At 36.5% G+C, this 24,706-nt stretch overlaps 1 protein-coding gene across 3 annotated transcripts in view; it reads left to right on the top strand.

The window, feature by feature from the left end:
* RNF19A (ring finger protein 19A, RBR E3 ubiquitin protein ligase) overlaps positions 1-24,706 on the top strand; it is a 61,504-nt gene that overhangs the window by 16,922 nt on the left and 19,876 nt on the right. For 2 of the 3 annotated variants that reach the window (XM_082858565.1, XM_082858566.1), the window contains exons 2-4: positions 411-488; positions 9,409-10,174; positions 21,254-21,462. In XM_082858565.1, the coding sequence (XP_082714691.1) occupies positions 9,501-10,174; positions 21,254-21,462 (883 nt within the window). In that variant the 5' untranslated portion in view covers positions 411-488; positions 9,409-9,500. The remainder of the gene's footprint in view (positions 1-410; positions 489-9,408; positions 10,175-21,253; positions 21,463-24,706) is intronic. The other variant, XM_082858567.1, reaches the window with a different exon arrangement.

The raw sequence follows: 24,706 nt of genomic DNA, 5'->3' as shown, positions 1-24,706 counted from the left end.
CAGACATCAGTAAAAGAAATTGAAATCAGAAACCGTTGGTACTCTTTGCTCTTATACTTAGCATTTATCAACACAAAATTACTGGATTTTCTCTGTCTTACCTTTGCGAGAAGTAACAGAAGAAACCTAATTTTAGCTGAATAACAGAGGCAGAAACAGATATTCAAGAGTATAATGGGGTTTTCTCTTGGTAAATTAATTTCTTTATTGTCTATAAACTTTATTTTGCCTAGCATTCTATCTCCAAAATACCCTTTCATGAGTCTTAAATCACATAAGCATGTGGGTGGTTAGTAGATGCTACTAAAACATTTGTAGTTAGGAGATGTTTATTGGTTGAATATTTTAAATCTGTAATTCTTAAAGTTGTATAATGTCAGGATATTCAACATGTCTTATTTATCCTGTAGCACAAGGGTCCCCAACACCCCTAACCCACGGACCACTGCCAGTGGCAGCACAGCAGGAACCGGGCAGCACAACAGGAGGTGAGTGGCAGGTGAGCAAGCGAACCTTCATCTGTATTTACAGCCGCTCCCCATCGCTCGCATTACCACCTCCTGTCAGATCAGTGGCGACATTAGATTCTCATAGGAGCGTGAACCCTACTGTGAACTGCGCATTCGAGGGATCTAGGTTGTGCGCTCCTTATGAGAATCTAGTGCCTGATGACCTGAGGTGGAGCTGAGAATATGATGCTAGCACTGGGGAGTGGCTGCAAATACAGATTATCGTTAGCAGAGGGGTTTGACTGCACAGAGACTGTAATTAATTGCTTGCAGACTCATATCAAAACCCTATCAGTGAGTGGCAAGTGAAAACAAGCTTAGGGCTCCCACTGATTCTGCATCATGGTGAGTTGTCTAATTATTTCATTATATATTACAGTGTAATAATAATAGAAGTAAAGTGCACAATAAATGTAATGCACTTGAATCATCCCGAAACCGTTTCCCCACCCCCGTCCATGGAAAAATTGTCTTCCATGAAACCAGTCCCTGGTGCCAAAAAGCTTGGGGATGGCTGCTGTAGCGCTTGTGGGGTAAAGATTCTTTTCACAGTTTAAAAAGCTGGATGTAGTAAGATTGTATCACTTACAGAGAATCTTACAGCAATAACAAGCCAAAAGCAAAGATATGAACAGAATCCTCAGTTCCTCACTTCCACTTATGTGTGTTCTGCATCATAATTTATTTATCCAGTGTTTATTAGGCACCTACAATAAGTTACAAGTTGTATTAGGTACTAGAGATACAAAGCTTGTCTTACATTTCACTTCAGCTAACATTTAGCATAGTGCCAGGTTTTAGCACGTGCCAATTTCACTTTCTTCTCATAACATCTATTTGAAGTAAGTGGTATCATCCATATTTTGTAGTGGAGATCACAGACTCAGGAATGGACATTATCTGAGATTTTATAACTAACAGTGGCTGACCAGATCTTGACTCCCAAATTCTCTTCTTTATACATCCAGACTGGGTGTTTTTTATTTGCCCCTCCAGATCCACTCCTCATCCTTCCTTGACTTTCTCTGTGCCCCAGAGGAGGTTGACCTAGTCTAAGGACTGCCTCACTTGGGCTCCTTTTTTGGTTTCTTGTTGGATTTAGCCAGTGTGAGGCATTGGCGGATATTGGAGATCCAGAGAAGAGAGAAGCTGGGTATTTATTCTTCCAGTTGCCATTTGACAGCTCTCTCCCTGCTCCTTCTTTCAGAAGGCTGGCAGTGGCTTCCTGAGGACTTTGCCATCCCTGTTAGTTCCTTTAACCCTATCCACACCTTTGTAAATGAGCCCTTCAGTTATCTCTTTGAAACTGCTTTGTTTTTTTGCCAGGACCCTGACTGATACATAACAGCTTTTCAAACATGAGCTACTATTTTGTATGGATTTGAGTTTTCTAACTGTTTTTATCCTGTGTTTATAAGTTGAGCATTTAAAATCTGCAACACATTTTCATGTCAAACAATATTGTAATTGTTTATTAGGTGTTTCACCTGGAATGGTCAACTTCCATAGTTTTTACGAAGAATTAAAAAATAGCGTGCTGCCAAATTAGATGTATTTTATGATGCATCAGTACGAAGTTATCAGCACTTCTACTACATCTTTGGTCCATAAAGCTTTGACACGTCGTAGAAATACCTTTGTTGTGGGCTGTTCCTATTTCTTAATTCCGTATTCCTCAAGAGGTACAAAAAAGTTAGAATCAAAGAGATCTTGACTTTAAAGAGGTATAAACACTGGGCTAGAGAAGGTTAGGTAAGCAGGTTCAGGTCTTTGTCCTTCATACCAGTCTCAGGTGCTAGTCTTCAATTTAAGTACATAAAAAGGTCAGGAGGTGGGGCTCCTTTGCCAGCGATAAAAACTAATTTTTCAACCAGTTTCTTCAGGGGGATGAAAGTGTGTAGCAGCAATTGGCAGAGAGTCTTCTTTACTTGTTGGAGTTGTGCTAGACTGGGAAAGAGAGGGAAAGAGAGCCATTTCTCATATTTTAATTAGCAGGTGATTGGAATTTCTTGTGACATTGGTGTTAAGAGAATTGCCTCCTATATGATATTAGATACTTGGTTGAAAATACATAATATGGGGTCTACTTGTATTTTACTCTCCTTTTCTGTTTCACTAAGCTCTTCTAGCATCTGCAGTTACAGATCTATACTTTTATTTAGAGGGGAAAGGTATCCCCACTAAGCCAACAGCCATAACATCATGGAGGCCAACCTCAGTTATCTTTTTCCCCCACTGCTTTTCTTCATGTTATCGATGTGTTGTACTTCGACAAATCCTTGTGATAGTAAATCAGTTTAAAGAATATCCAAAGTTGGGGATTATTAGGAGTTGTATATATTTCAAATTATATCATTAAGTACATTTACTGACTCTCGTCTTCTGTTCCTGCTCTGAAATGATGTAAACTACTCTAGGTTTTTAATACATAATTTATTTTGCATTTGATCCAGTAGACCTCATATTTGTCTTTGTAAACTTGGTGTGAACTAATTGGACGTTTTAAAAAGTAGAGCATGTATATGCCTAGGAGGCATGACAGTGAAATAACAAGATTTTTTTCTTGTGCTTATGAAATAGTATCATCACTTCAGTGACATTGTGTCATTTTAAGAAATACTCATTTGGTATTTATTCACAGTGTCTATGTTCCTCACTTCATCTTGGCTGTGTGTGGTATTAAAGAAATCACAATATTCAAGTTCTACATTTAAAACCTTATTAAAACATTGAAGGTAATCAGGGCAGAAAAACAAGTGAACACTGTAAAAATTTCTTATCTGAGTTATAAAATGTGAGTACAGTTTAGTTAGGAGGAGAGAAAAGGGAGTGGCATTTCAGACGGGGGAATGGCTTGAATAAGGCATGAAATTGAGGGATAGTTAAGACCAGCCCTAGATGATATGTAAAATATAATTGTCTTTTGTTTTCTGCGACAATTTTTGAGATACTGATAGTGACTGGAGTTGTTTCATGAAGGCAGCTGCAGACAGATGATGGTACTGAGGCCGAGATATCAGAAGACCTGAATTTGACCCTGAACCCTGTTATTTCCTAACTGTGCAACATTTACCCTCTCTGCACTTCAGTTTTCTCATCTATCAAATCAGGATAATACCCATTCCATAGGGCAATGAAGTTTAAATCAAAAGTGCTTTAAAAGCACTTTAAAACTCTACTGTGTAGTGGTATTATTATATACAACATATTTTCCCTTATTTTTCCAACCAGCAACCCAGCTCTTTGTTTTAGAACTCAAATAATATTTTTGTCTTAATGGTGTGTGCATTTATGAGGCCGAACATAACAGTAGTACTTACAGATTGATACAGTTGATAGTTTAAAAAGTTGAGTTCAAAAAGAATAGTACTGGGGCTTCCCTGGTGGCGCAGTGGTTGAGAGTCCGCCTGCCGATGCAGGGGACACGGGTTCGTGCCCCGGTCCGGGAGGATCCCACATGCCGCGGAGCGGCTGGGCCCATGAGCCGTGGCCGCTGAGCCTGCGCGTCCGGAGCCTGTGCTCCGCAATGGGAGAGGCCACAACAGTGAGAGACCCGCATAACGCAACCCCCCCCCCCAAAAAAAAGAATAGTACTATATTAAATGATGCAAATAATAGATTTTTATTTTTCATTGGAGAATAAAATCAGCTTTTTCTAAAAATAAGTAAAGTTTCTAAATCACTGAAAGTTTTTTTTTATAATTTCACACATTTTTGTCATCTGTTCAAATTGGCAGAATTTCTGTAGTGCTTTTTTTTTTTGGTGGTTAAGGGTAGTCTCAGAAATCCAAGTTAGTTTACTAGTTTCTAAGTGTTTATGCAAATAAACAGTTTGATTAAAAACTCTTTGTTGTGGGTGAACCACATAATCTTAATTTCATATACCACTAGAATAATTAGGTTTAGTTCTTTACTTAATACTCTTGAGTCTCTGATTTCCCATCTGCAAAGTTAGAGTAAACTTTATGTATATGGCTAAAACTTGTATATTGTAAATCACTGAGAGGAGGGGAAGGAGGGACGAATATGTCCACACTTCAGGGTGGTGGGGTGAAATATTGACTATATCTTTTGAATCTGCTGTTATGCAGGGCCTCTTATTAATCTTGTAGGTGGCTTGCAAGATGGCTTCTTTTCTTTTTAAGATGAATTCTGTAATAGCCTATAGTTTGTCATAATGTCTGAAAGACTCCCTCTAAATCTGGTGAAAATGGACTCAGCTGTTTTCAAGAGTTGTAGTAACAGAGACAAATTTAATATATATAAGTTTATAACTATTGGTTTTGTGATATATATTTCTTCTCCAGACATATCGCATTGAGTACAGAGACCCATGTCTATCTTGTTTATGGTGGTAACCTCCTGAGGTTTAGCACATGCTAGGCTTAGACTTTAACTTTGAAATTAAGCCAAAGTCCCCTTGATTGAGGCATTCCCAGTACTGTTGAGTCACGTGCTTTTAGACACCTTTCATGGATTTTTTCTACAGATAGTCATTAATTTATGTGGTTTTTTTTTTTTTTTTTTTTTTTGCAGTATGCGGGCCTCTCGCTGTTGTGGCTTCTCCCGTTGCGGAGCACAGCCTCCAAACGCGCAGGCTCAGCGGCCATGGCTCACGGGCCCAGCCGCTCCGCGGCACGTGGGATCCTCCCGGACCGGGGCACGAACCCGCGTCCCCTGCATCGGCAGGCGGACCCCCAACCACTGCGCCACCAGGGAAGCCCTATGTGGGTTTTTTTTTTAATGTCTCTCGTATCTCTATACATAGGTTTTTAAGTACTACCTCACTATAGCCCCATAGGCTGAAAATGACTATAAACTGAGGTTTTTTTTTTTTTTTAATGGCACTTTTATTTTCAGTACCTAAACTAATGAAAAGCAAGGAGCCTTGTTTTGGAGGCCAAGCCTATAGAATTCTGTTTTTAAGTGAAAGTGTTTAGCAGACTCTCGTTAGAATTAGTGGTTCTTGACCAGCGTGTGCAACTAAATTACTGAGGAACATTTTCAAAATATACAAGTTCTGGACCACATCCTCAATTTGATTGGGTAGCTCTGGAGTGGAATACCTTTTTTGTTGTCGTTGGTGGGGTTCAATTAGCTGGGGTTTTTTTGGTTTTTGTTTTTTTTCTTTTTTTTGCGGTACGCGGGCCTCTCACTGTTGTGGCCTCTCCCATTGCGGAGCACAGGCTCCGGGCGCGCAGGCTCAGCAGCCATGGCTCACGGGCCCAGCCTCTCCGCGGCATGTGGGATCTTCCCTGACCCGGGCATGAAACCGTGTCCCCTGCATCGGCAGGCAGACTCTAAACCACTGTGCCACCAGGGAAGCCCTTAGCTGGTTTTTTTTTTAAACTATACGCAATAGATGCTCATGATACAATTGTAAACTATGCAGAAAGCAGAAAGTGAATACTAAAGATTATTCTCCCCAAGGTAGCCATTGTTAATGGTTTAACATTTTTCCAGAAATTGTGTAGATACATGTAAACCTCTGTGGGTGCGTTTTTTTCCACAAATGGGTTCATACTATACATACTGTTTTGCAGTTATTATTGTTCACTCAGTATTATGTAGCGAGATCTTTTCCTTATCATTGCATGTAAGTTGTGGTTGGCTCCTTTATTTTTACCAGTTCCCTGTGGGACACAAGTTATTTCCAGGTTTTGTGTGGGGCTTGTTTGCCTTGTTTTGTTTCGTTTGCTTGTATCAGCTAGGCTGCAGTGAGTTTCCTTGCACAGTATTTCTTTGCACACTTGTGTCATATTTTCTGAAGGATAAATTTTACATGTAGGATTGCTGGTCAAAGCAATTTTGAAGTTTAATAGATAGTGCCAAATTGGTTCCCCAGAGTTGTGCTGATTTGCGGTCCTCCCAACAATATGTGAGGTGCTTCTTTCAACACACGTTCACCAACCCTTTCAACCTTTGTCAGTCTGATGTGTACAAAGATGGTGTATCTAGTGTTTGAATTTTCATTTCTTTAGTGTTGTTGAACACTGTTTCCTATCTTCCTAATTTTTGTGATTCTTTTTCTCCAAACTTCCTCCTTACATCCTTGCTCATTTTACTGCTAGGTTGTACATCTTCTTCTTACTTATGTGTAAAAGCTGTTTGTATACTAAGGAAATTTGTTCATTGTTATACATGTTTTACTAATTTATCACATCATCCTACTCTGTAGTATTTTTTACCATATAAAAATATTAAATTTTTTAGTATTCAAATTTGTTTCTTTTCCTTTGATGCCTATTTGTTTATTTGCAGAATGTTTTAGGAAGTCTTCCTAAGTGGGATGACAGTATGTTCTAGTTTGCCCCTGTTATCCTAGTTTAAATATTAATAGCACCTCCATTCACTCTTACTAGGTTCTTTTTTGGATAATGAATTATATGGGTATCAAATTTCTAAAAGTGTGTTTTGAAAAATTCTCCAGCTGATATTCATTAAATACCACTGGTTTAATGTTTTAAATGATAAATTCTTAGGACAGAATCCCCAAGATAGAGTCCCTCTGCAGTTCTGTTCATTGATACATATATTGAACCCTGGAGTACAGAAAGCATTTTGAGATACAAGAGAAAATAATAACTATAAAGAAGAAAATATGCAGAAATTTTTAGTTCATTTACCATCACACTCTATATTTCCCTCAGAATTAAGGGAATATGCTGCAGATGATGGGAAAATATAAACTGATAGACATGAGTAAAGTTTGCCTGAGTGAAATTGTGTGGATATCACCTCAGGGAGCTTTTTTTTTCCTTTGACCTTTAATCGTGGTATAACAATCACCGAGAAAAATGCATTAATCATGAATCTGTGGGTCAGTGATTTATCACAAAGTGAACATACCTTTGTAACCACTATACATGTGCCTCTTCCTTTGTGCCTCTCCTCAAAAGGTAGCTACAGTACTGACTTATAACATCATAGATTAGCTCTGTCTGTTTTTGTTTTGTTTTGTTTTGTTTTGTTTGCGGTACGTGGGCCTCTTACTGTTGTGGCCTCTCCCGTTGTGGAGCACAGGCTCCGGACGCCCAGGCTCAGTGACCATGGCTCACGGGCCCAGCTGCTCCGCGGCATGTGGGATCTTCCCGGACTGGGGCACAAACCCGCATCCCCTGCATCGGCAGGCGGACTCTCAACCACTGCGCCACCAGGGAAGCCCAGCTCTGTCTGGTTTTGAACTTTATTTAAATGGAATTATACAGTACATATCCTTTTATGAGAGATTCATTCTTGTTTTATGAGTAGCAGTATTTTGTTCAGTTTCATTGCTTTCTGGTATACCAGAATATACCAGAATGTGGAATGAATATACCACAACTTGTTTATCCATTCTACCGTTGATGGAAATATGGGTTGTGTCCAGTGTTTGGGCTTATTATAACTAGTGTTGCTGTGAATATTGTTATGTAGATGTTTTGGTGCATGTGTGCATTCATTTCTCGTGCATTCATATCTAGGAGTATAAATTGGATAATAGAGTATCCCTGTGTCCAAATTTGGTAGATACTGTTAAACAGTTTTTCAAAGTAGTTTTCCAGACTCCTACCAGCAGTCAACATCTTTGCTAATATTTGGAAATGTCAGTTGGAATTTTAGCCATTTTGCTGGGTGTGTAGTGGTCTCTCAGTGTGGCTTTAATGTGTACAACAAATGATGTTGAGCACTTTTTCATATTCTTTTGTGAAGTGCCTGTTATGTCCCTCACCCATTTTTCTATTATATTGTCTGCTTTGTCTTGTTGACGTCTAAGTATTCTTTCCATATTCTGGATACTGGTCCTTTATTAGTTTTATGTGGCAAATGTCTTCTCCCACTCCCTTAATACTGTCTCTTCATTTTATTGTAGTCCAATTTAACAATCTTTCATGTTATGGTAAGTACTTTAGTATGTTTTGTTTAAGAAATCTTTTTGTTGAAATATTCTCTTCTGTCAACTCCTAGAAGCGTTATGATTTTACTTTTCACATTTAGATCTATGAACCATGAATTGATTTTTATGCAGGGGGTTAGCTATAGGTTAAGTTCCTTTTCTCTTCTCAGATGGTAACCAGTAAAACAGCACTATGTTGTTTTTGTTTTGTTTTTGACAAGGCCATTCTTTACGCTCAGCAGTGTCACTTTTGGCAATAAGTTAAGTATCCATGTGTATATGTGGGACTTTTTTCCTGGACTGTGTTCTGTTCCACTGGTCTTTGTATCCATCTTTGTGATGTACCACACTGTCTTCCTAATTACTGTAACTTTATAATGAGTCATTATATCTGGCAGTATAAGAGCATCCCCTGCCCCCCCCCACACTTTGTTCTTCACAATTGTGTAAGCTCTACTTAGCCAATTGTATTTGCATGTCCATTTTATTGTCAATTTTTTTTAAACTCCTAAAGGCAGTGGGAATCATTGAGGTTTGAGTGTGATAAAAATCATAAGTTTTGTACAAGATTTTTTTTTTTTTTTTGTGGTACGCGGGCCTCTCACTGCTGTGGCTTCTCCCGTTGCGGAGCACAAGCTCCGAACGCGCAGGCTCAGCGGCCATGGCCCACGGGTGCAGCCACTCCGCAGCATGTGGGATCTTCCTGGACCGGGGCACGAACCCGCGTCCCCTGCATCGGCAGGCGGACTCTCAACCACTGCCCCACCAGGGAAGCCCTGTACAAGATTTTAAGAATAAGCTCAGCTCAAATCTAGACTCTTAAGATTAAGTAATATCCGTGTTATATCAGCATTGGTTTTATATTCTCTTGTAGACTACTCAATTAACTGGCCTTATTTAAAAAAATCAAAACCAAAAACTAATGATTAAAGAACATACTTGTTTGAAGTTTCATAGAGAGTTTGTAAGTTTATTAAGAAACATGCAATTAAATAATCTTGGTGTTTTTGTTTTGCTTTTCAGAACATCTGTGATAAGTCTACCATAAATTGAACTCCTTCAAGAATTCTCTGAAGGAACCAAATAGGATTTTCTTACATCATGACTTAATCTGAATGCAAGAACAAGAAACAGGTTTTATCTCTAAATATAATGAAGGCCTGTGTGTAAACACAGACCCTGACTCAATTCTAATGAGCATTTTAGACATGAGTTTACATCGGCAAATGGGTTCAGATCGAGATCTTCAGTCTTCTGCTTCATCTGTGAGCTTGCCTTCAGTCAAAAAGGCACCCAAAAAAAGAAGAATTTCAATAGGCTCTCTGTTTCGGAGGAAAAAGGATAACAAACGTAAATCAAGGGAGCTAAATGGCGGGGTGGATGGAATTGCGAGTATTGAAAGTATACATTCCGAAATATGTACTGATAAGAACTCCATTTTCTCTACAAATACCTCCTCTGACAATGGATTAACTTCTATCAGCAAACAAGTTGGAGACTTTATAGAGTGCCCCTTGTGCCTTTTACGGCATTCTAAAGACAGATTTCCTGAGATAATGACTTGTCATCATAGATCTTGTGTGGATTGCTTACGACAATACCTAAGGATAGAAATTTCTGAAAGTAGGGTTAATATCAGTTGCCCAGAATGTACTGAACGGTTTAATCCCCACGATATTCGCTTGATATTAAGTGATGATGTCTTGATGGAAAAATATGAAGAATTCATGCTTAGACGGTGGCTCGTTGCAGATCCTGATTGTAGGTGGTGTCCAGCTCCAGACTGTGGGTAAGAAGATTTTGTTTGATTTTTCTTGAGTTAATTTTTTTCTCTGTGGATAAAATAAGAATTTGCTGACTGTTACTCAGAAGAAAAATCTTAACATGCCAGGTAATTCATTCATTCAGTAGACAGTAGACAAAAATATGTTGAGTATGTACCATGCATCAGGGACAATGTTAGATATTAAAGGCAGGAATCTTGTCTTACTCATTTTTGTATTGTCTTTGCATCATATATTCACTTAAGACTGTTTTCAGAAGAAAAGGATAAGATGGTAGAGTGCAGGATCTAGTCCTATTTATTTTCCCCATCCATTTGGAGAATTTTTATTTTGTTATAATAGATGAAATGAGCAGACATTTTGTTTGTTTGCTTTTGGTGGGGGAGTCACTTGTTTAAACTTAAATGACCCTTTTGAAAGGCACCTTAATGCGTGCCACAGTATGATGTGTTCATGAGTTGATGTGTTCTTGAGACACAAGATCTAGAGGTTATGAAATACTTCATTTGCCTCAAGTTTTTGAATTACAAATACCATTTTCCCAATATTTAAAGTAAAATAATTTTGCTTGTATATTTGGTTATTATGTTAACAGCAGCTCCTGTTAATAGGGTATTTACCATGTATGGTTGTCAGAACTAGAAAAAAATAGTCATATGCTTTTCACGAATAAGGAAAGCCATAAACCCTGGATGAGTTTAGCATACCATTAGTAAGCCAGAGATTATAAATAAGAGTTTGGGAAAACCCAGAACTTCCAAGATTATCTGGGTATAATCAGAGACAAGGCTGAAATGTGAGTTTGATTTATCAAATGACAATTTCAGGACTCTGATCAAATCCATTATTAAAAACTTATTGAGCAGCAAATTTTCAGATTGTATTTAGTCTACCAATTCCATAATTTTAAGTGAGAAAGGTAATAGTATGTTTCTAGCCTGTGCAAATTCCATCAGTTTTCCCAGGTATCACTAGCACTTGACTGTCCACCAGGGATTTCTGTGAAACATAAAGCATTAAAAATATTAGATTATCTAATTATTTAACATTTTATGAATTCATTAGTTGTGTGAAGGACTCGGAGGTACTGTTCAGTATCACATTTGTATTATGATCTCCTATACTGCAGGATGCTTGTACTGTAACATAAATAACAAAATAATATATTAAAGATACTTTCTAAACTGGGCCAAGGTTGGCTGTGCTTCCAGGTGTATGGTAGAGGCAAACTCTGGACCTGTGAAGGGTTAAATTCTCAAGAAAAAGATGGGGAGAAAATAGGGATAATGAACAGTGCCTTTAAATAATTTGAGCTAGAGAAGAAGAGCTTAGATTGTAATACGATTAGATTGTAATACGATAGAGCTTAGATTGTAATACGATACGATTGTATCACTCTTGATCCCATGGACCCCTGCAGAATATTTTCACTAATGCAGGTGTGTACATTCATTAGAGTAGATTTCAAGTTGATTACAAATTTTAGGTTTAAAAAAAAAAGCCTTTTGCAAGTCATTATAGCAAATACCGTATAGCAAGAGTTCAAACAGAAGTATTTTACATTTCATCTGGACAAAGTGTGATTTTCTAACTGTCTTTCATGGAACCCCAGGATAAGAGGTGTTTCACAAGTTCCTTTAAGCATTTAATAGCTTTAAAAGAAAATGTGTGAAAATGATGGAACAAATTAAAAGGAGGCTTTCGTGTCAGAACCTGTGACCAGGAGAGACTGAGAGAGTAAATCCAGGAGCACAAGCTTTCTGGTCCCTAAATAGGTATGTTCTCCTGTGCTGGGTTGATGGATCATGTCATCATAGTGGATAATATCAACACTATCAAGCTAATAGAACACAATAGATAGGGCTGACGTAGATTCTCACTTGTCTAAGAACTTGATTTGGGGACTTCCCTGGTGGCGCAGTGGTTAAGAATCTGCCTGCCAACGCAGGCAACACGGGTTCAATCCCTGGCCCAGGGAGATCCCACAGGCCGCAAAGCAACTAAGCCCGTGCGCCACAACTACTGAGCCTGTGCTCTAGAGCCCGCGTGCCACAGCTGCTGAAGCCTGCGCACCTAGAGCCTGTGCTCTGCAACAAAGAGAAGCCACCGAGATGAGAAGCCCGTGCACTGCAACGAAGAGTAGCCCCCGCTCACCACAACTAGAGAAAGCCTGTGCGCAGCAACGAAGACCCAATGCAGCCAAAAATAAATAAATTAAATAAATAAATTTATTAAAAAAAAAAAAAGAACTTGATTTGGGGGGAAGAATGCCAAACCAACTGGGAAAGGATTGATTATTCACCATATAGAATTGTGAAAATTAGCTATTTAAGGGGAAAAAATTAGATTGTCACCACATATAATAAATTAAAACAAAATCAAAACAGATTACCGAGGTAAGTTATATAAATAAAAGGACAAAATTAAACTAAAAGAAAATATAGATTGATTAGATCACTTACTGCTATATTATTTAGTAAAATTGAACACACATCCTGTAACTTAGAAGATCCACTCCTAGTTAAATGCCTCAGAGAAACTCTTTACTTGTGTGCCAAGAGCCATCTAGTTAAGAGACATGTTTAAGAATGTTCATAATAGCAAAGAAACAAACAAAAAAGTTCATTAACAGTAAAATGGATAAATGCATTTAGTCTCATGGTTACCTCTTGTGAGGAAGAAGAAGGATGTGAATTTCAAAGGGGCAATCAAGGAACTTCTAAAGCCACAGATAAACAAGGTAACCATAGGTTCTGGTTTGCCCAAGATAGTTCCAATTCATGCTTATGGCACTGGTGTAAATTTTAATAGCATTACCTTTCTTTTTCAGGTGTTCCAGTCAGGTTGTGAATTATATGATCACCCTACTGATACTATTCTTAACTTGTGTGGTAGATTCAGGGGATATTCATTTTATTATTCTTTATAAATCCTTTGGTGTATATGACATTTCTCAGTAAATTTAAATTTTTTTCATAATCTCATACTGTTAGGTATTTTTCACATTTTCTTCTTATTGAGACATCATTGTTAAAAAATAATATGGCTTAGGTATTCTAAGTATTTTGGAGAGGAAGACATGAATGTTAAGTATAAAATAATCTTAAAATAATAAAAACACCTACTTTAATAGATTCCTTTATTATGAAAACCACTTGATTGTTACGTAAGTTTAACAGAGAATTAGTCTTGATTAATTTGGCTATAAATTAATTTTTGGTTTTAGTGGTTGTTAGTAGTCTTACGCACAAAGGACAAAGAAAACATGTCACAGAGATTAATCACTTTGTGTATTTTCATTTGTATTCAATTTGTGCTGGCTCACTAGATTAGTAAGAGCATATTTTATATACTTGATTACGTTATAGGTTTTATGGTTGTGTTATGTGGAAAAGATCACCTGTGACAAAATTTATACATATGCTTTGAAAACATAGAATACTGCATAAGACCTCATTACAAATTACAATTGTACCTGGCATGAGCGTGGACAGACCTGATTTTGAATCTCTATCCTATCATGTGTTAAGGATTGAGAAGGTTTTTAATGTTATTGGTAGCATAATTCCTAGCACACAGTAAGCTTTTTATAGTTCTTATTTATCACTCCTCATCTCCATTTCTGAAGTTTTGTTTTTATTTTTTTAAATCAGACAGTTCTTCAAATATTTACTGCACCCGTGTGCCAGGCACTGGGAATTTTTAATAACTAACAAAAGATGAAAATCTCTGCCCTCTTGGAACTTATTAAAATCTTTGGATTCACAGAGAGAAATTTCTTATTTAAACTCCATTTATTACTGAAATCTGGCACAGAGGATACTGGTAAATATCTGACTGTTTGACAGTTATTCATAGCAATGCATAGCCAGTAGTACGTACTAGGACCACAGGCATGCGTGTAGTATTTTAATCCCTTTCATTGTACAACACACTTAAAAGACTTTTTTCCAGAAATGCTAAATGTGAAATTATGTTTTCCTCTTGCTTTTGATACTTACCAAAATGACCATTTTCTGTATCTGACACCAGTTTTACTTAAACGTGTAGTTTAACACACTGAGAAATATTGCCCTTAGCTCAGAGTAGAAAGAAAACCTGACCTGGTTTCTATTTGAGACCTCTGAGGGTTTCTGACCTAATAGTCTTTCCTCTCTTCTGAGGGCCAGGGCAGATTAAGCTTGTTTAAAGGACAGTATGTATTTCTGAAAACCCTTCTTGCGAAGGGGTCTAGGAGGCCAAACCTGTGTGCTGTGATTTAACCGGGGTGAAGTTATCTGGACTGCTTCTAGAACATGCCAGTCTATACAGGTTCAGAGAAAAATCTGGCCATGGCTGAGGAAAAGAATTACAGTGAGGGACATGTAGGAGGGGAAGCATAAGACCTGCCTTGGATAAAAATATCTATTACCTCTGCCTAGGAGGCTTAGTTTGTACATTGTCTAGGCAGATAGCAAAAAACTGGCATCTTGGTTTCTGTCATCACTTGTTTCAATTGGCTAAGACTACCCTTCTACTAGCACACATTATCCATGTCATCTCATGTGAGTGCTTTTGACTTTACTGGGGAGATTTGTATATGCAGGAACATTTATCATACTAGAATATAGTTAATGATTTAATGTCTGTGAGCCCCTCAAGAGTAAAAATAAAAAGTATTTTTTTCTTTATAACCACAGGTTAACCACATGCTCAATAAAGAGTTATTGAATGAACAAATCTGAATATATGCCATTAATGTAAATCGTATGTCTTAGGAACAGTTAATAAACCATTTTTAAGCAGTGTGCTCAACTATAATCATGTTTGTTAAGCTTTGAGCTGATTTACTGACATTTAAATGGCTCTAAATAATAACTTACTCTGGTGGAAGATACTGTTCATAATGGACACTGTTCATAATGGAGTGGCACCATAGGCTTAGGAACTAAGGAACATGTATTTTTAGAATTTTATTCTATCTATATGACTCTCATTCCCGTCCTGCAAAGAAGAGTTTTAGCCATAACTTGCCCGTCTTTTGACATGCTGGAAATGCTTTTGTAGGCTAACCTTTTAGAACAGAGAACAGGTCCAACTTTGATTTTCTCCCGAGGAAACAAGTACATGTGTCTGAGAAAACAAGAACCGAGTTGATACATAAGACACAGGAGACATATCAGCTTTCTTTTACTTCTTTTAATTAGCTAAAGAAGTTAGCTTTAGATATGCAGCCCAAATGGCCTAACACTCCACCCTGAAATTAGACAGACTTCTGCAAATAATCTGGGCGGTTCTCTACAACCGTAGACCTCCCCTCCCCTACAGCATGTACTGGAAAGCAGAACAGAAAGCATCCTCTCTAGGAAAGCAGATCCTGAAAGGGGGAACCAGGAGATGAGCCTCACTTGGTCTAAACTGTCTCTCAAATATATTAATTAAGTCACTCCTTTTCCACGGAATAATAGTAACTTCTTGCTAATGGGATCATGAGCCTGTTGATTTGAATATAAAACTTGACTTTTCCCCTTAACTGGATCAAGTAATTTTGGTATTTCTGATTATATTTTCTTTGTTCTTTAAAGGTTATGTTAAAGCTTTGTGCTTTTGGGGGAAAAGTTATCTTGGACTCCTGGATAATCTTTCTTTTCTTTTTTCTCATTTTTTAATTAAAAATTTTATTGAGACTATTATATCTTTCTTAGGATTCCATTTCATGTTTGGTATAGTTTGTTCTTCTTACTTGTTCCTTCATGAGGAATTTGCTCTAGGCAGAGTATACGACCCTAGTTGGTATTCCTACCTCCTCAATGCTAATTTGTGGAACTCTAGTACTGTGAAACACTCCCAGGAAATACATGTCATGGTCAAATAAATTTGGAAAATAATGTTTACTATATATGTACATTATTGGTATGTTAAAAATTATTTTAGCAAATCCTATAGTAAAAAAACAAACAAAAAAGTACTTTAATTTTGCTTAGCATGTCCCTAACTTGACCATTGAGTTCTTTCTTAGTATGTTTCACCTATTAACAATCCAACAAATAGAAAATATTTCTGGAAAAAGTGCCTGTTTCAGTCCTTTTCCGTCTTTCCCACTTTCTTCCTATCCCTCCACTGCTGCTAAGTAGGAATGTTTAAACATTTCAAGTAACTAGAGATCTTCAGCTGAAAAATAGAGACAGAAAGTAAGACCTGAGTTAAATAAGGGATCATAGAAGGAAATGGAACTATCTTCTGAACCAAGATTTGTGTACTGTTTAAGCCAGAGATGTTTACTTAGTTAACTAGTATTATTCAGTTATTTCTGTGACCTTCTGCTGAGCCTGTTATTTTCTCAAATAATACCTAATGCATTAGAGCGTTGAAATTTTTCTTTAAAGCAAATATTTTATATTTAATTTAGTTTTACCATTTGCTTCCATTATAATTTGAGAGCTGTTCTCCAGTGGAAAATAAGTTTGGCTCCCACACAATGAAAATCATCTTCAAGAGTCCTGACATTCTGTTTTCAAAATATGTGAATGCTAGGTACATTTAATTGCTCAATATATAATAGAATGTGCTTAACACAGTTACTAAGATTGAATGTGTATGAAAACGGAACACTTACATAGTAAACTCTCAATAATTGTTAGCATAAGAAAAAGGTTCTAGACAAAATACCCTAACTTTTATAGTTATCAAAATTCACAGTCATGAAAATATTTGGTTAGTATTGTTAAAGATAATCCTGTTTTTCTTTGGAATTTGCTTAGATTGAATGGGACTTAAATGTTTAGCTCTGGGGTAGGACATCTTAGCTTTTCTATTTAAAAAAATACTGCAGGGCTTCCCTGGTGGCGCAGTGGTTGAGAGTCCGCCTGCCGATGCAGGGCTGGGCCCGTGAGCCATGGCTGCTGAGCCTGCGCGTACGGAGCCTTTAAATTTTTAAAAAAATTATTTAATTTATTATTTTTGGCTGCGTTGGGTCTTCGTTGCTGCACGCGGGCTTTCTCTAGTTGTGGCGAGCAGGGGCTACTGGGCTACTCTTCGTTGTGGTGCGCAGGCTTCTCATTGTGGTGGCTTTTCTTGTTGCAGAGCACAGTCTCTAGGCGCATGGGCTTCAGTAGTTGTGGCTCACGGGCTCTAGAGTGCAGGCTCAGTAGTTGTGGCGCACGGGCTTAGTTGCTCCGCATCATGTGGGATCTTCCTGGACCAGGGCTCAAACCCGTGTCCCCTGCATTGGCAGGCGGATTCTTAACCACTGTGCCACCAGGGAAGCCCTATTATGTCCTAATTTTTGAGATACATCAAAATCTACATTTTCACAAAAGCCAAGTGGCCAGATGTTTAATCAGTATTCATCCAAGGTCAAAGTGAAATATCACCAGTGATGAACTTTTGAGATACAGGAATAAATATAAAATTTTATTTTAAGAATTAATTTTTTAAAATTAGCCATCATATTAAATGTTTGACATCATGATGCGGGAATGGTAATTAACTAATTAGCTAACATGTCAGCTGTTAGTTTGCTCCCGGTAATTACACTGCATATTTAAAAAATTCTAAATAGATATCTATAAGCAGTCATTTTCAACAAGCTTAAGTCTCTAGACTCAAAACTTTAAGTAATTTTTATCTTAAAGCAGTTTATAAAGCTCTTTGGAAATCTGATTATTGAAAAGAAAATATGAGTCCTCAGTTTTTTCGCCATAACCCTTCATGTTTTTATGGGTATTTTGCCAGATTTTGGAACTTGTGAAATTTTGAAATGGCAAAATTGACATTCTGCTTTTAATTCTTCTTGTCAAGATGTGAAGAATTCCCTAAAAGGGCTTTTTCTTGAAAGGCTGTCTCTAGATAGCCTAAATCACTAACTAGAAATTAAGTCAGTTCTTAAAAGTTTTGCTTAGTGATATACTAGTACACTGAACAGCCTCTACAAAGGTTAGAATTACGATATAGCCCAATTTCTGCTAATCTACCTCATATATTTTTATAAATATTTGTTTTCCCAGAAAGAATATTTTCTTCCTAGATTTATCTAGTTAAAGCAATCTCGATGTTCATATTTACTGTAAATCTGTTTCCCTATTTAATTATTTGAAAGTTCTTAAGCTTGTGTCTAAATTTGGCTTTCACAATCATCACTAAGAATTACTGCATTTTATTCTTGCAGCACGGTGTACATTTATACTTCAGTTGTCCAGTAAGATTTCACCATATAAAGCAGTAAGCTTTTTACTTACATTATTTATATAGATGTAGAAATGATAATGGTCATTAATCAAGCATAAATCCAGAGGTACTAGAAATGTCATTGAAGCAGTCATTTGCTTATTTGGCCTTCTAAAGGTCAAGGCCAAAGCTGAAGCTGTTTTTGGCTGAATACTGAGGCTAAGCCAAACTTTAGTGAATCCCTATTTTATGTTTGGGAAAACTTAGTTGTAGGGAGATTGCGTAGCTTACATAAAATTATACAGGTAATAAGTGGTAGAAGTGGAGTTTGGTAGTCTAAACTTTTCTTCTGCTTTTATAAATTGTGACTGACTTAAAAAAATAGTTGGTCATAACATAGTCCCCTACACACACACGGGTTTCTGCATTCTGTCTCTCGCCTTCCCTCCTTTTTTCAAGAAAAAGTAGGGTAGAGAAGAGGTTTAGAAGAGAATGCCATTTCCTTTTCACTGAAATTACTACTATTATAAAGACTGCTTTAGATTATAACTTGGGAGAAAATAAAGAGTCTTTCAAGAATTGTTTTCTTTTTATTGAGACTCCAATGAGTAAGCCGTCAGGGAAATGGAACTTTCCTAGATTACCCTGTGTTGGTTTAAATTGCCTTTAATTCAGTCGTGTTTGAACACATTTATGAAGACAATGGTAGTTGGAAAATGGCCTATCAAAAATAAATTGGGGGCTTCCCTGGTGGCGCAGTGGTTGGGAGTCCGCCTGCCGGTGCAGGCGACACGGGTTCGTGCCCCGGTCCGGGAGGATCCCACATGCGGCGGAAAGGCTGGGCCCGTGAGCCATGGCCGCTGGGCCTGCGTGTCCGGAGCCTGTGCTCCGCAACGGGACAGGCCACAGCAGTGAGAGGCCCGCGTACCGCAAAAATAAATAAATAAATTGGAATTTCATATGTAAAATTTAAGTTTAAAGGGTGAGATACTAAGATACTAAGCAAGAGGTCCAAAATTGGAGGAACTTCCTTACTCCTAACATTTTGCATAATTTAATAGATTATCTTGAAATTCAATAAAAATCTCTGTTACAACAATTATTTAAATTTTATTCCAGTAAGAAGAGGAGCCCTGAAAAACTTCCCTAAATTTCTAGGCAAAATGTTTGATATTTACAAAAGCCTCTTATGCATAGATGACTTGTTTGTTTCTCTTTCAAACACTAGGCTTTTTTAATTGAAAGTTTTATTGAGATGATTGTAGATTTATGTGTAGTTGTAAGAAATATTACAGAGATATTCTTTATATCCTTTAAACAGTTTTCCTCCGTGGTACCATTTTGCAAGGCTATAAAGCAATATCACAACTAGGATATCGATATTGACTCTTATTCAGGCTTTCCCAGTTTTACTTGTATTTATCTTTTTGTGTGTATTTAGTTATATACCATTTTATCACCTGTAGGTTTGTGTATCCATATCTACCACCATAGTCAAGGTACTGAGCAATTCCATCACAACAAATATCCCTCATATTGCTCTTTTTCGCTCCTGCCTGCTCCTTGACCCCACCCCATTCCTAACTGCTGGTCACCACTGATCTGTTTTCCATTTCTAAAATTTTGTCATTTCAAAAATGTTATATAAATAGAATCATAGGGCTTCCCTGGTGGTGCAGTGGTTGAGAGTCCGCCTGCCGATGCAGGGGACATGGGTTCGTGCCCCGGTCCGGGAGGATCCCACGTGCCGCGGAGCGGCTGGGCCCATGAGCCATGGCCGCTGAGCCTGTGCGTCCGGAGCCTGTGCTCCGCAACGGGAGAGGCCACAGCAGTGAGAGGCACGCGTACCTCAAAAAAAAAAAAAAAAAAAGAATCATAAAGTATGTAACTTTTTGAGACTGACTTTTTTCACTCAGCATAATACCCCAGAGATTCATCCAAGTTGTTAAGTGTATCAGTAGTTCCTTTTTGTTACTGAGTAGTATCCCATGGTATATATGCATCACAATTTGTTTAACCATTTACCTGTTGAAGAAGGACATCTGGGCTGTTTCCAGTTTTGGGGCTATTACAAATAAAGCTGCTGTAAACATTTGTATACAGGCTTTTGTGTAAACTTAAGTTTTCATTTCTCTGGGATAAATGTCTAAGAGTGCCCAGAATTTATTTTAAGTCAGAAATTCTTAAAGTGCCAAAAATATTAACTCAGAAAATAGATATTAGTCACAAATCTGCTGTTCTCAGGTTTTTTTTCTGAAGCAAAATAACAAATTTCCTGATGGAGAAGTTAGAGTTTGTGTACCTTTTATTAGGAGATTGGCACCAAAGACAACTTCTGCCATGCATCTTAAAAACAAAAATATGAGAATTTATGCATAAACACAAGATATTCACAAAATGTATGAATTGGCCTCATTTGCCATTAACTGATAGGTGTAGCTGATCCATAGTCATTATAATTTTAAATAGGTAATTTTTTTATCTTTCTGATTTTAGCATTAACAAGTAGTTGTAAAAATTAGAAATATGTAAGTATATAAAGAAGAAAACACCCTAATACCAGGGAAACTACTGTTAAGACTTTTGGTATATTTCTTTTTAGTCTTTTCTATGTGCATATAATACTAACTTAATAGAATTTTTATAAAATTAGGACTAGGCTATATATACAGTTTGGTGTCCTAGTTAAAAGTTGAAAGTTAGAAGTTGAAAATTAAACTTTAATAATTTTTTTAGGCATTTATATGTCTTCATTTGTGAACTGTTTATTTTTTCCCCATTTTTATATTGATGAGATAGCTAGTTTTAGGGTTTATGTCTGTTAGCTCATGCATAAGTAGAAAACTTCTGAAATAGCATTTAAATTGGGTAGTATTTTTACTTAATGAGTATCTCTTATTTTACATCACATTTTAAATCTTTTTTCTTGTTCTGTAAAGGTATGCTGTGATAGCATTCGGATGTGCTAGCTGTCCAAAATTAACTTGTGGACGAGAAGGCTGTGGAACAGAGTTTTGCTACCACTGTAAACAGATTTGGCACCCCAATCAGACCTGTGATGCTGCTCGACAGGAGAGAGCCCAGAGTTTACGTCTGAGAACTATACGTTCTTCGTCCATTAGTTATAGTCAAGAGTCTGGAGCAGCAGGTATTTACATCTAACTTCTTCTAGTAAATATTTGACACATATAGAACACCAGTTATTTTAATTTAAAAATGTAATATTCAGTCCTTATATCCTTTCAATTTTCTAAAGTGTTTTATGTGTTAGCATTTCTGTCCCAGAAGCACTCATTCTTTCTGTAGAAGAAAGTGGTATTGAGTTGGAAAGATTTTATTGTCCAAAAAAAAAGGAAGAAAGGAAGTGTCAGTGATGATTTATATAACTGATAGCTGAAGGTGGTCTGAAACTGATGTTTATAAAGGTGTTTTATGCAAAGCTTAGCAACTATTTTAAAATATATATTAATTTTGAATATATTACCCTTAGAGATTATTTCTCATTGTATAAATATCACCCAGTTACAGATTTAAAACAGTATTTATTTTTGGAATCCTTTTCATTTACATGTTTTGTGAAATACAATTTTTATTTACAGATATTACCAATTCCAGGATCAGGGATTCAGAATCATACCTTGGTGAGGAGTACACTAAGAACTTTGTGACTTTGGCTAGGAATTTAAAAATTACTTGGAGATCTGTACATGAGCAAACATATACATCTCATAAATCTTAAAAAATTTTTAAAAAGTCTGACCATCTTAATGTTCTTTGAATAAAAATTCAAAAAAACTAATATTTCGTAGAATTTTCACTGTTTATTGGAACTTCAGTCATTTTTAGAAAAATATTAACTTTTTTCATTGATTATAAAAGGAAAAAACTTGGAAAATACAGAAATTTATCAAGAAAATAATTTACATTCCTACCAGCAGTGTATTAAAATAGTCATGTACTTTATGCTACTAGAAAAAAAAAGTCTTAATATTTAAAGTTGAATTTAAAATTAAATAAACTTTAAATTCAACACTTAATATTTTATACAATGGACATGGATTTTCTTGCTTGTTCACTGGTTGACTTGTTTTATTTCCTTTCCTAAAGATTTGGGGTAGAACTCCAAAGGTATTAATAATAATCTGTAGGTATTGGTTCAGAAGCAATTCAGAGAGGACCTGAGTACACCTAAACTGTCCTCTGTAGAGTCAGCTATAGCTATTAAGTGGTCCCCTTGGAAATGATATCCCTCTTCTCTAAGTGGGGATGGATATTTATTGCTTACAGGACACACAGACATATAGAGTAGGAGAATGGACTCTGGAATCATCGTCTGGATTCGAATTCCAGCTTCTTCACTTATTCTCTGTGTGACCCTGAGCAAGTTACTTGCCTCATCTATAAGATAAAGATACTAATAATACTTAAATCCATAAGGTTGAAACATTTCCTAGCTCATAGTAAGTGCTTTGGCTATATGAGATAGGGAAACTTAGAGAAACCACAGTCCCCTGCTAGAGATTTGCATATATCTGAACCATCATTAAAGAAAAAAAAAAAAAGAAAAGAAATGACTAAGAGATGACTTTTGTTATTAATTTTAAAGTAAACATCATGATTTAGTCACATCCCAGAGAATGTTGGTCTTCCTTATAGTCATCGTGGGGGATTTTATGTTTATTTAGCAGTGCTGTCCTGGAATGCCTTACTGGTCATAACCCTTATATGTTCACTTAAAATTATCCCTTTAATGTGAGTTTGATTTCTGGGGATAACCAAAAGTTCCGTTGCAGCTAAGTTTAACACCTAGAGTAACATGCCAAGTTGAATCACTGGTTTGGTGTGGATCCAAAGTAAGATGTGCTTATATGATCATGAGTGTGACTTTTTATATATATAAAGTAGCTTTGAAAGTAATTATAAAAGAAAAACTTCCAAATGATTTGAGTTAAATAGTAGCATTGTTGGAATAGCCTCCCTCCCAAGGTGATTATTTTAAAAAATAAACTTCATTTGGAATTTTTCCATGTTGATTTAAAAATCTTATCTCATTGTTCTGAAAATATAAGGTACATGCATTTTCACCTACAGTGTTCTAAAAATAAAAGCTCTCAGAACAAAAGTTTAGTGGTAGTTTCCTTGATGTAATCTATAAAAAAATTAAAACTTTGAACTGGGCTTTTCACTGACTTGTGGAAAGACAAGAGGAAAGTAAACTACCATCTGAAATAGTTTTATTAATTCCTGTTGTTCTGGGTATCGTGGTGTTTTTTGGTCTCTCGTTGTCATGATACATTAAAAAATAGTCTGCACTTTTAATAATAATTGCTTGGTATAATAATAATAATTGGTTGGCTACTTCTTTCTAATCAGTTACCTGAAGTTAAATAAGTACGCTTAATTATATGGTACATTAAATAATTTCTATATGATTATATTTGTCTTTAAACTCTGACAGTATTGCATCTACATGAGACTCTTATAGCTACCAGGGAGTTAACACACTTTGAGTTACTGCATTTTAAATGAAACACATATTTTTCATTTTTGTTACCATGTTTCTCCCCCTTTATAAAAATATATTTAATTGGCTCAGCTCCCCACCTACCCCTATCCCCTATTACTACCACCCATAAAGATATTCACTGTTAACATTTTGTTTTAAGTCTTTATAGGCAATGTTGCAGGGGCAGGGGAGTTTAAAAACAATTTTTGAGAACGTAATATTTGGTAACCCAGTGTTTTTTTCTTAATATGACAATGGCACATATTTTAACAACAAATAGAAATACAGTAATTTAAAAAGACAAAAGCTTTGCCAAACACTTTAAATAGAAATGGAAAACTTTTTTTTTTTTTTTTGTATAAAGGAGCTGTGGATTAATTGATGCTTGGGGAGTGGGGCATCATTTGACCATCTAATCATTAAAACAGTTTTATTTAGGATTTTTGCATTTGGAGGCTATTTTGAGAGAAATACATTATCTAATGTGCACAGTAAAAATTTTTTTTTTCCAGTTTGTTGTTCCAGAAACGAGACAAAGCAGACAAAACAGCTTTTTGTAGACAAACAAGTATGCAGAGAGTGAAAGCATGCAAGTACAAATATATAAAAGAGACACATATCATTAGATTGCTTATGGTGTTAATTCTCTAACATGTAATCTTAGCATATTAAAAGGCCTTTTTGTGTTTTTAGAACCATGAAAATGAATGGGAATATCACCTGTCAGTTTGTTCTGAAGATTGCATATGTCAGAGCCAAAGCCTGAGTCTTTTTACTCTCACCACTAATTGGGATATTTACTATTTGAGAATACTCTGAAATGAGGAAGTTTATCAATTAATATGCCACTTAAGCAGAGTATTAGCATTTCTTTAATGTACTAGCT

Source organism: Leucopleurus acutus, assembly GCF_964270905.1.
Source record: "Leucopleurus acutus genome assembly, chromosome: 17".
Lineage (NCBI taxonomy): Eukaryota > Metazoa > Chordata > Mammalia > Artiodactyla > Delphinidae > Leucopleurus > Leucopleurus acutus.
Note: the sequence above shows the minus strand (reverse complement) of the source record. Positions and strands in the feature narration are given on the sequence as shown.